Source organism: Homarus americanus, unplaced genomic scaffold, assembly GCF_018991925.1.
Source record: "Homarus americanus isolate GMGI-L3 unplaced genomic scaffold, GMGI_Hamer_2.0 scaffold34360, whole genome shotgun sequence".
In the NCBI taxonomy this organism is placed as follows: domain Eukaryota; kingdom Metazoa; phylum Arthropoda; class Malacostraca; order Decapoda; family Nephropidae; genus Homarus; species Homarus americanus.
In genome coordinates this window covers 8353800-8365828 of record NW_024739403.1, presented here as the reverse complement: position 1 = coordinate 8365828, position 12029 = coordinate 8353800, and the positions used below count along the sequence as shown (strand labels likewise).

Here is a 12029-nt window from a genome sequence, read left to right as displayed (position 1 = left end):
ACATAAGAATATGAAAGCAACACTTATTTACTGCTCATATATATTGAAGGGTTAAATGTTGTACTCTGTATAGACAAGCAGAGAGAGAGAGAGAGCAGCCGAACTGCCGGATGTAAACAAACCTTAATTTCCCGCGGCTTTTTTTTTTTTTTAAGGGGATTAGCCCACCCGGGCATAGGTCACTGACCCACATTGGGGCCTGAGGGGCAAAAATTTAATACTCCTGTAATAATAATAATAATTCAGATAAGTAAAAAAAAAAACTGCCTATCTACCTATTGGACAAACTAAAATCGTTCCGGACCACGGGAGTTTCCGCACCACAGAATGCCGGACTAGAGAGGTACAACCTGTATTATTAAGGGGCTGAGTCACAAAATAATTGAAGGTTAATTTCTCAAAATTTTAATGTGCTGTACATATTATTCTTTATAATACTGGAAATGATTTTGTAATTTGCAGAATGCTCTTAGCAGTTACTAAGAACACTATAAAAGAACATACATGAAAGATTATGTTTGTATATGATATTTACTATTAATATACAAGGTATTTTCATGAATGAAACCCTTAATCTTGATTTTTTTTTTCCAAAATGATGGGTTTTTTCAGCCTTAAGACACAATAGGGCACATTTTATTAAGACATTCAAAATCTTGAGAGGGATGATGTGAACCTGGAACATTTCTTTGTGATGCTACGCATCACCAACTCAAGAGGCCTTAACTTCATGTTCGTCAAGTTAACATGCAGAGCGAACACAAGGAAATACTTCTTCACACAAAGGGTGGTGGACCTATTGAACAATGGAGGGATCCTTCACAGGCTACTGGCCCCCTTCCCTCAGCATGGTCACCTCTAGTAGGTGACAATAGCTAAATATAAATACAATATCCTGAAATTTTGAAATAGGATTTGTAAGAAAAACTACTTTTATATCATAGCAATATATATTCATTTTGTTTTCTTTTGATAATCGATAAAAATAAAAAAAAATACCGGGGCAGAACATTGTAACAAAACACTTGGCTTTTTCAAATGAATCATTATTTAATTGTAATAACATAGAAATTCTACTTTTTAAAATCCAATTTTAAGACCAATGCTGAATGGTAATTATAGATATCTATAATTTACAAATCTCTTTAACATTCACAAAAAATAAAGAGATTCTTTAACTCAGTTACCTGCCTTAGTGTCATTCATATCAATCTAGTGATTTCCCTTATTTTCCTACAGTATACAGTACTGTACTTATGTATGCTGTCACAATGAGTAGCTTAGTGACATCATCAGTATGAAGTACAGTAATATGTTGCATACAGTACATAGCCAGACCACATAAGTGTTTCATCTAAACAACAACTCTAGTCCTTTCCCTTTGAAGTGTCACCAATAAGAGGGTACTGTATACCACACTGTTCTCTTTTTTCAGCAAAATAAACCGTTACACCGAAACACTAATTTTAAGAAACACTTCTGTGCATCCCTTCTTACTTGCCACCCTCTCCCTCCTCTTCCGCCCAAGTCAAAATAACATCAGGGAATCACCATATTTCTCCCTTACCCTAAAAACTATTACTATAGTCAGTTGACCGATCATCTTCCTCTTCCTCATCAAGGTCAACATCAGACTGGTCATCATTGATATCCTCCAACTCCTCCTCTTCCTCTTCTTCATTGCCTTCCTCCTCTTGGTTAGCTTCTGTACCTGACTGTAAAATACATGTACATACACATTTTTACATTACTATTACAGTACAGTAAATTAATTTCCCATCTTATAACAAAGATGAGATAACTTAAAGGATAACAAAAACTACTGAATATTCTGCTAATATTTCAAGGTCTATCTTCATGCAAAAATGCACCCCCCCCCTCCTTTTTACGGGAATAGCCCACCCGGGCACAGGTCATCAACCCACAACGGGGCCTAGGGTAGGGAGCGAAAAAATAAGAGTAAAAAGAAATAAAAAATAGAAAAGAAAAGGATTACAAGTACCTGTAACTTAATCTACACCACGAAGATGCCGGAAAACTAGCTTTTTGAAGTGAGACAGGTTGTAAGAGTAGGGTAACACTGAAGAAGGCAGAGCATTCCACAGTTTTAGCTGTGTGAGGAAAGAAGGATGTACTGTAACGGGTTATTCCAGTGTGATCGACATCCACAAAGATACGGTGAGCACAGTGGGCAAGACGAGTGTTACGAGCCCATGGCCTTGCCAGCGGTACACAGGATGCCAAATCCATCGAACATTGCCCGTTAAAGTACCTGTAAGAGAGAGAGAGTGAAGCAACATTGCAGTGAAGAGAAAGTGAAGAAAGATTATCAACTGAAGGAGGAGAGTCAATAAGACAAAATGCCTTTGATTCCACCCAAATTATATACGTAAAAAATAAGGACTTAATGAATGCCTACAGGACTTTTACAACAAATGTATCTATCAAGTGCGATATATATATCGCTTTGTGTGAAATATAACAGAGTCTAGAACTGCTTTTAGTGTCCTTGTGGCCTAGCCGGTAAGCGTTCCCTAGTCCCACCCAGTAGGTCGAGGGTTCGATTCCTTGCTGGTGAGGTCGCTGATTATATGTTCAAAGTCCGCGAGTTATATGGACTAAAAATGAAGTATATATATGTACCTCGCGTTTCATACCAGCTGGATTCGGTAAAATGCTACTGACACCACATAAGAGGCACAGGCAGTTTGCCAATGAGGTTCACAGCGCCATCAGCTCGATGAACAGGCTTTGTGTGAAATATAACAGAGTCTAGAACTGCTTTTAGTGTCCTTGTGCCTTGCCAGAACCTAACGTGCTCACATTACGCGGTACGTGAACCCCATTACGCGGAGAGTGTCCGGCACGACGCTATTTTTAGATTCGCCCCACCCGCCACCCGCCCGCCTGCCTGCGCTCCTCGCCTCTCCCTCCTCCTCCTCCCTCCGCTTGGGCAAGCCGCGCGGTAAGGTTGCGCAGTGTGTGTCTTTGTTGCGTTATCATTGACGTCATATGACGTATCGGACTGTGATTGGCCATGCATCCCTACCCCCCTCTGCTGCTAGCTGTAATTGGCTTAAAGTATTATGACGTGTCCACCCGGGGGAGGGAGGGAGGGAGGAAAGACGACGCTTGACCTAGCCGCGGCAGTTTCATCCCTCAAGGCCACACCGTGTAAACGTGCATCCATTGTTCCGTAAAATGGCTTCCGCCGGACCACCACCCCCAGAGAGAAACCTTTCCTTACCTGGACCCAGCGGCACTAAGCCAAAGAAGACACGACGTTCCTTAAGCTACGAGGTGAAGTATACCATCATCCAAGAGTTGGAGAAAGGAACAAGGCAGGTTGATTTGGCACGCCAGCATGGTGTGAATGAATCTACGATTCGAACAATAAAGAAGGATGCAGCCAAGATAAAGGAGCACATGAAGATCACAATGTCTACAGGTGCTTCTATGATCAAGTATTTTCACAACCAGGTGCTTCTCAAGACAGAAAAATTACTTGTGAGGTACTTGGTGCGTCAGGAGCGACGGAACATGGCGGTCGACACGCGCTCTGTTAAGGACTACGCACGTGAACTGTACATCGCAGTGGCACGAAAGATGGGAATTACAGAGCCCAAACCCTTTAATGCTTCCTCTGGGTGGTTACAGAGGTTTAAGATCCGGAACAAGATCACCAATATAAACATTGGTGGTGAAGAAGCGAGTGCTGACCGTGCTGCGGCTAGGGAATTTCCTCCGTTTTTACATGAGATTATGGAGGAAGGACAGTACAGTGACGACCAGGTGTTTAACATGGACGAATCTGGTCTTTTCTGGAAAAAGCTACCTTCCAAGTCATTCGTTGTAAAGAATGCCAGCAGGATTCGGGGCCGGAAGATGCAGAAGGAACGCATCACCGTCCTGTTTACCACCAATGCCTCCGGTACCTGTAAGCTCAAGTTATCAGTGATCCACACAGCACGCAAGCCGCACGCCTACAAAACCATGGACATGACCAAGCTAAATGTCCACTGGCTGACCGCACATAAGGCGTGGATGTTCTCTACACTGTCCCTCTCCTGGTTTGATGACTGTTTTGTTCCCGATGTAAAGAAATTCTGTGAGCGACAGAATGTGCCATTCAAGATTTGTTGCTGCTGGACAACACACCAGGACACTCGCCCCTACTGTTAGATCGTCACCCCAACGTAAAAGTGGTCTTCCTTCCTCCCAACACTACGTCTATATTACAGCCCGTGGACCGTGTATGTCATCGTCTTAAGCACCAAACAGCTCCTCCCAGTCTTCTCCTTGAACAGGGCTAGTGGGTACGCGTTTTTCGAATCGTTTTCACTTAAAAAAATGTTACAGCACATGTATATTTTACCTAAACTGTACCTGAATGAATATATTTTCAGAAATAAATAGTAGTTTTGCTGAGACGTGATGTATTTCAATGTAAAATAGGATAAAATACATGACGAAAACAAAAGACTTTACCTAACCTTCCAATGTTCAAGAGATGTTACTCGTTTTTTTAATAGTTTTCGGTTAAAATACTGTTATATTACAATGATATTATATTCATACTGTGCTTGATATACTACATTCACGGAAATGTAATATTTTTGCTGAAATGACGTACGTATTACAGTGGAAAGTGACGAAAACAATGACTTTCGCTTTCTTTCGTTCAAAAGATGTTACCGTAATCGCTTTTCGAATGGTTTTCAGTTAAAAAAACCGTTGCATCACAAGTGAATTAGGATAGAATATTATTGTAATACAACAGTTTTTTAACTGAAAACCATTTGAAAAGCGATTACGGTAACATCTTTTGAACGAAAGAAAGCGAGTCATTGCTTTCGTCACTTTCCACTGTAATACGTACGCCATTTCAGCAAAATATTACATTTCCACATTCTCAGAAATAAATAGTACTTTTGCTGAAAAGTAATGCATTTCAATGTAAATTAGGATAAACTACATGAAAACAAAAGACTTTACCTAGCCTTCCGATGTTCAAGATATGTTACTCGTTTTTTTAGTAGTTTTCGGTTAAAATACTCTTATATTAGTGATATTCTATTCATACTGTGCTTGATATAATAAATTCACGGAAATGTAATATTTTTGCAACTACAATGCTGATGTCAACACAAGCGTGGTTACAGCGAGACTGACTGAGTGAGGGAGAGCTATGCGTGTGTGTGTGAGGTTGCGGGAGCGGGCGGTGTCCCGTGTTCGGTGCCGCCCGCGAGTTGAATGGTGCGCGATTTGAATGTACTTCAATGTACAGAATATTCCTCCGGCGGGGCAATCCGCGTATTTGCAAATCCGTGTATTATAAACCCAAATATGTTAAGGGCCGACTGTACAGTGGTCCCTCGGTTAACGAACACAATTCGTTCCAGAAGGTCGTTCGTAAACCGAAAATTTCGTTAACCAAAACCATTGTTTCAATGGGGTTTTGGGTAATTGGTTCCAGCTCACCAAAAATTACATACAAACTAAAAATAAATGCAGTAAAGTACACTTACTTTGAGGTGTGCATATAGAAGGCTCCTGGTTGATGATGATGATGATGGGAATTAGAATGGGGGTGGAGGAGAAGAGAAGGCATTGGGATGGAAGAGAAGTCACCCCATGCTTCATGTCGCCATTTCACCCATAAAATTTTAGTTCACTTGGTGTAATTCAAGATAATTTTCTTTAAATCAACACTGCACTGCATTAAAGATTGTCAATATGTAAAATAAACTTCAGAATGACCATTACTGTACTGTAAAAACATAAAAATAGTTTATGTTCAAGAGAGTCTCAAGCAAGATGCTTCCTCCACTGAGCAGGGACAAAAGTTGAAGCCATTCTGGGCGAGTCAAGTGGCTGTTTTTCATGGGGGCAAAGGGAGGCTCAGGAATGTAACTCCCGTATTTTATCTATTTCTTATGGGGAAAATTTATTTCGTTAATTTTGCAGTTTTCAGGAACAGAACCAAGAAGTTAAGCGAGGACTTACTGTATATAAAACCAACAAGACATCTGGCACCAGACAAAATTATAGCAGTACTGTACAAAAATAATTGAAGCCCCAGTTACTTTGCCTCTTTGCATCATCAACTGCTTCCTTACCAGAGACAGTATTTCCTCTCCTTGTAAGTCCCTGTTCTTCAAGTTGCCCATCCAGAAAGCACTGGAGCATTTATTTCGTGCCAACATCGCCTTGACCCGGTACACCAACATTTCCAATGACTTCTTAACCAGAGGGACATAACGGGTCAAACTTATATCTTGATTGACCTGTAACAATACAAAAAGTGTAACTGTATATGATCAAAATATAGATTCTTTCACTTTAATTTTATAAGCAGTGTACAGTACATGTATTCCAAAAAGATAGAGAAAACATGAAAGGCCTGCAATTCTTGAGAGATACAGTATCTATAGAATACAGTACATGTGCTTAGAGAATGAATGTCTTAAGAAGAAATCATGAAATATCTTAGAGAGGAAGCTGTAGAAACAATATATCAATGTGTCCTCCTCAAGAGATGTGATTCAAATATCCTTAATTGTTTCCCTGTATTGGCTGTCATTTATGTTTTCCTGTATTGGCTGTCATTTATGTTTTCCTGTATTGACTGTCATTGATGTTTCTCTATATTGGCTGTCATTGATGTTTTCCTGTATTGGCTGTCATTTATGATTTCCTGTATTGGCTGTCATTGATGTTTTCCTGGATTGGTTGTCATTGATGTTTTCCTGAATTGGCTGTCATTCATGTTTCCCTAGATGGCTGTCATTCATGTTTCCCTAGATGGCTGTCATTCATGTTTTCCAGGAAAACAGAGCAAAACTTTACACTGTCAGTCCAGTTGTCATGTATCTGTGTCTTTCTTACCTTGGAGTGAGTACAGACATTCTGCAAGAGCCTCGTTGACACTTGAAGGCTACTGAAAATGGTCATCACCTCTTTATTATGTTGACGCAGACAGGAGTCCATCAGAGGCATGGCGCTGCGCAAGAACAAGTCCACGAATGAACGGGAATACTGGAAAAAAATCCCAGAGAAGATGAAAAACAAATTAATTATTAACATATTCTCATTCAAAATACAGATAATTCTTGATAACTATTCTGTAGCCAAGGAATATAACAATGTAATATAACCCCTCCAACACACATATTAACAAAGATAAACAATGAAATTCATATACTGTACAAGGATTACATTATTATTTGGCCATATTTAGCAAATTATATAAGTAAGGATATGAACACAACGACTGACCTTGAGGCAAGAAATCAATAAATGTTTGGTGTTATTCTTCTTGAGGATTATGATTAGGGTATGGAAGATGTTGATAGCTGTGTTCCAGACCAACAGACACTTCAGTTTATCGTCTGCTGATGCTGTGCCTATGGCCGAGAGAGACTGTTTTGTGCTGCTCACTAGGAAGGATATCATACAGCGGAAGTATACACCTAGGGTGCCTCTAAAAAACAAATAAGATCAAGAAAGTAAAGCTTCAGCACAGAGTTTGGGTAAAGTTCTAAAATATATCACAAATGATTTGATTATTTTGATCTTATAATAACAGATCACTGGACAAAAAAAAAAGTAACAGATGGAAAGATAGAGAGAGAGATAGAACAATGTCACAGAAGGTATCTATGGATATGTACAAGGGAAATACTTAACGCACACAATGGACTCAGGATATGAGAGGAAGGGGCATATCAAAACTAACCAAAAATGAATTTCTTGAGATTAGTGTGGGATTAAGTAGATATACAGAATACAAGGAGTCTTCATTTTATGTCGGGGATGCGTTCCAGATAAACGTGACTTAGAGTGAAACGTTTTATAAAGAGAAATTCTTCCCAAAAGAATTAATGTAATTAGAGGTACCGTATATGCATTTCAACATGTACATGCACAGTAAAGCCCTTGAAAACTCAGGATGTATTGTACTTTCTTTCCACTATTTCTTTACATGCAAAACCTCCTTAATTTTTTTTTGTGTTGGAACACTTGTGTGAAATGTCCTCGGTGAGGTACAGTATACGGTAGTCTGGCGAGTCATGATGTGTTGGCAAACTGCCTGCTACTCTCAGATACACTCCATCTCCCACACAGAATATACCCCAACTCTCTTAATTTTTTCTTTAATGTCTTTAGATTTCTCTACAGTATACAGTATGTTCTTTATTCACAAGGCACATTAGCACACTGAGATATTGACTCTGCAAATTCTGTGGTAACTTACATATAACAATGTGACATTAGAGTGCAGTCGTGTTGAGGGTGACTGATTTATTTTGGTGTGGTAGAAACTTAACTTTTTTTTTACGGGAATTAGCCCACCTGGGTACAGGTCGAATGACCCACAACGGGGCCTTGGTGGCAAAAAAAAATTGTAGAAAGAAATAAAAATAGAAAATAAAAATGTTATATTAATCTACACCACAAAGATGCTGGAAAACCAGCTTTTTAAAGTGAGACAGATTGTATAAGTATGGAAACACTGAAGAAGGCAGAGCATTCCACAGTTTGGCTGTGTGAGGAAAGAAGGATATACAATAACAGGTTATTCTAGTGTGACTGACATCCACAGAGAAACAGTGGGCACCGCGGGCAAGATGTGTGCTACGAGCCCAAGGCCTTGCTGGCAGTACACAGGATGCCAAATCCACCGAACATTGCCCGTTACAGTACCTGTAAAAGAGAGAAAGTGAAGCAACATTGCGGCGAAGAGAAAGGGAAGAAAGATTGTCAACTAAAGGAGGAGAGTTAATAAGACGAAATGCCTCTGAATCCACCCTATCTAACAGTTGGACAGAAGAAGAGCCACCCCCAGATATGAGAGCAGTACTCCAAGTTAGGAGGAATGAGTCTCTTATATAACTTGAAGCAACTGCTCAGGAGTGAAGTAGCTCCGGCATCTATACAGCATTCCCAACTTTCGGGAGGCAGCCTTAGCAATATTGAGGACGTGTGACTTCCATGACATACGAGGTCTGATCGAAAAGTATCCGACCTTTAGCAGGCGAAAAAAAAAACAAGCTTACTTACTGAGTTCAGACTTTAATCCCCTTCAAAGTAGGCCCCTTGGGACTCAACACACTTAGCCCAGCAGTCCTTCCATTGCTGGAAACATTTTGTAAAGTCAGTTTTTGAGATCGCCAACATGATCTCCGTTGCATTTTTCTTTATCTCATTTGTGTCCTCAAATCTCGAACCCTTCAGCGGCATCTTAATTTTAGAAAACAGCCAAAAGTCGCAGGGAGCCATATCAAAAGAGTAGGGAGCCTGTCGGACCTGTGTGATCCTGTGTTTGGCCAAAAAATCCTGGACAAGATGGGATGAGTGGGCTGGAGCATTGTCGTAGTGGAAATGGCAGTCCTCCGCCTCCCACAACTCTCGTCTCTTGCGACGAACTGCATCCCGTAGGCGATGGAGAACTCCCCGGTAGTACTCTTTATTGATTGTTTGGCCTTCTGGAGCGTACTCGTTATAAACAACACCCTGGTAGTTGAAAAAAACAGTCAGCACGAGCTTCACCTTGCTCCGAACCTGGCGATGAATCTTGGGTGTATAATAACTGGCAATAAGTCTTGGGTGTATGGATACGACCCAGAAACAAAAGCTCAGTCATCACAATGGAAGTCACCGGCATCACCAAGGCCAAAGAAGGCTTTTTTTTTTTCACCTGCTAAAGGTCGGATACTTTTTGATCAGACCTCGTATTAGAGGAAATGGTGAGGCCTAGCATATCTATTTCAGAATTTGGCAGAATGATAGCACCCTGAAGTGTAATTGGTGAACACTTTTATTACTTATTATGATTTTTTTACACTATACAGTACTGTATTAGACGTTTTTACCATTATGCATCATAATTGGATACACACAGACTCGGTATAATATAGTCGATGATTCGGACATCGTATATGTGAAATAAATGATATACTGTACTGTATAATGAAAAATTCTTCCTATTTTTGTTAGGGGCATATATTAAATGACGTATATCAGTACAACATATAACGAGGACGCCCTGTACAAAAATTAGATGTGGAAGTGAAAAAAGTGTAAGTAGGATTTGCAAAGATGATATAAAGGAAATGAGAAAATAATAGTCAGTGTAAGACTGGGAAAAGGTGTGTTTTATTCAGAAGAAGAGGAAGAAAAAGTGGATGAAGGAGATGGAATAATGAGGTGGTAAAAGATGTACAGTATTAAAAGTGTAATGTGATGGCCATACAGGAACCATCAATGCATATGAGTGACTGGAGAACCTATTTTCTCATACTTATTCAAGGTTGGGAAAGTGTCCGACTGAGGATCGCGTCCAGAAGCACCATGAAATTCTTTTATGGCAGTTTTACAAATTTTTTCTATCAGTGACAATGGATTCTTGCTCTGTCTCAGGTACTCCTGTAATGGAAAAAATATATATCATGTTTTCTACTGTAATTCATAAAAAGAGTGAATAAAATTTTATATAATATTATTGTTTTGAAGTGATGAGGTATTTTGCAATAAGATATTTATAACCCATGTACTGAATAATAGAAAGGAGAATCTTACAAAGTCAAAAGACATTACAACTTGGAACTAACATACTGTACACACTGGCAGAACAAACTGCTATAATACTTGTTTGTACAATAATTCCTAAGCACAGTACAGTAGGGTGAGATAATAAAAACAGCACAATACTGTAAAAAAGATTTTACAATTCTTCAGCCTGTAGTCATAAGGTCATCTTACTATTAAATGATGCAACAGATGGAAATAATCCCAAGGTATCAGGTCAAATAATGACTTATGGTGATGTGTAGTCCCTTCTACCATCATATATAGTATAATCAATAATTACATTAATGTTGAATATTTCAACTTCACAAGAATTTTAAGTAAAAACTTATTTGCAAGTTTAAAATATTTTGCAATGGTGTGCTTGTGATCATAGTGGAGCTGGCAACCAAGAGACCATGGGTTTGAAAATCCAGTGTGTGGGTGACACTGGGTTAGCAATTGGCTGATCAGCTATGTGTACAATATAATCATGTATACACTGGCTTGCAAAAACCTAATTTGCTGGCAAAGATTCAGAATTAGGATTATAGAATAAATTAAATCTCACAGAAAAAATGTATGATCAAAATTTGGTCTTAAACTGCATCAGTATACAATAGTATTTCCACACTAACTTGGCCCGTAAGCCATGCCCCTCTTCTATAAAAATAGCTAATTGGTTCATAGAAAATGTTCGTGAAGCTGTCCATTTATTCAATCTAGATATGTTCACAATTGGTAAGCGACCTGTTATTCTCTAAAATAATGTTAAATATCAGGAATATCAAAATGCAAATGATTTCAAGACATTAGCACTTCAGAGAGGATGTTAGAAAATTTTTAATATTTATCACAAAAGGTTGAAGTCAAAGATGAAATTCGCTTTCAAATGAAGTCTTTTCATTATTTCTTTGTTTTGTACAAAACATAAAGCAAACAGAAACAAATGATACTAAACAAATAGCACAAAAGGTAATGAAGTACAGTTTGTATGGCTGGATATATCCCAAATCATTTGTATAACTGACAAAACTCAATATAAATATGCACAGTCTGGGGGGGGGGGGTAAAACGCTCAGGAGAACAGCCACTGAACCTGGCAGGAATTTCACTCGGACGTTAACTCTCAACTGTCAAATGATGTCAGCGCTATGGCACTAAACCAACAAAAACATTTCTCACACCCACGAACAGATTATTAAATATTTTATCCACTAACTTGGTATCTCCCCATCTTAAATACTACATTGAAACAAGATTTAAGTAATAATATACGCTATGAAGTATTAAGAAGCGATGTAGAGGTTTAACATTTTCATCCTATGTCATCAAGTATCAAGAAATTTGGCACAAATGAAAGAAAATCTTGGCCAATGATGGAAGAGGTATAATTATAATTTGTATGTCATAATATTCTAATGCGAGCTCTACCGTACTGGCAGTACGAGTAAAGTGTC

At 39.0% G+C, this 12029-nt stretch overlaps 1 protein-coding gene across 1 annotated transcript in view; it reads right to left on the bottom strand.

Moving 5' to 3' along the window:
• Nucleotides 1-287: 287 nt before the first annotated feature.
• The window catches only part of LOC121874593 (Fanconi anemia group D2 protein-like), a 92122-nt gene continuing 80380 nt past the window's right edge, over nt 288-12029 (bottom strand). Inside the window, exons 24-28 of the mRNA XM_042378802.1 lie at nt 10304-10428; nt 7279-7483; nt 6889-7038; nt 6120-6287; nt 288-1715 (exon numbers count right to left, since the gene is read on the bottom strand). Coding sequence (XP_042234736.1) covers nt 1569-1715; nt 6120-6287; nt 6889-7038; nt 7279-7483; nt 10304-10428 — 795 coding nt within the window. The 3' untranslated portion in view covers nt 288-1568. The remainder of the gene's footprint in view (nt 1716-6119; nt 6288-6888; nt 7039-7278; nt 7484-10303; nt 10429-12029) is intronic.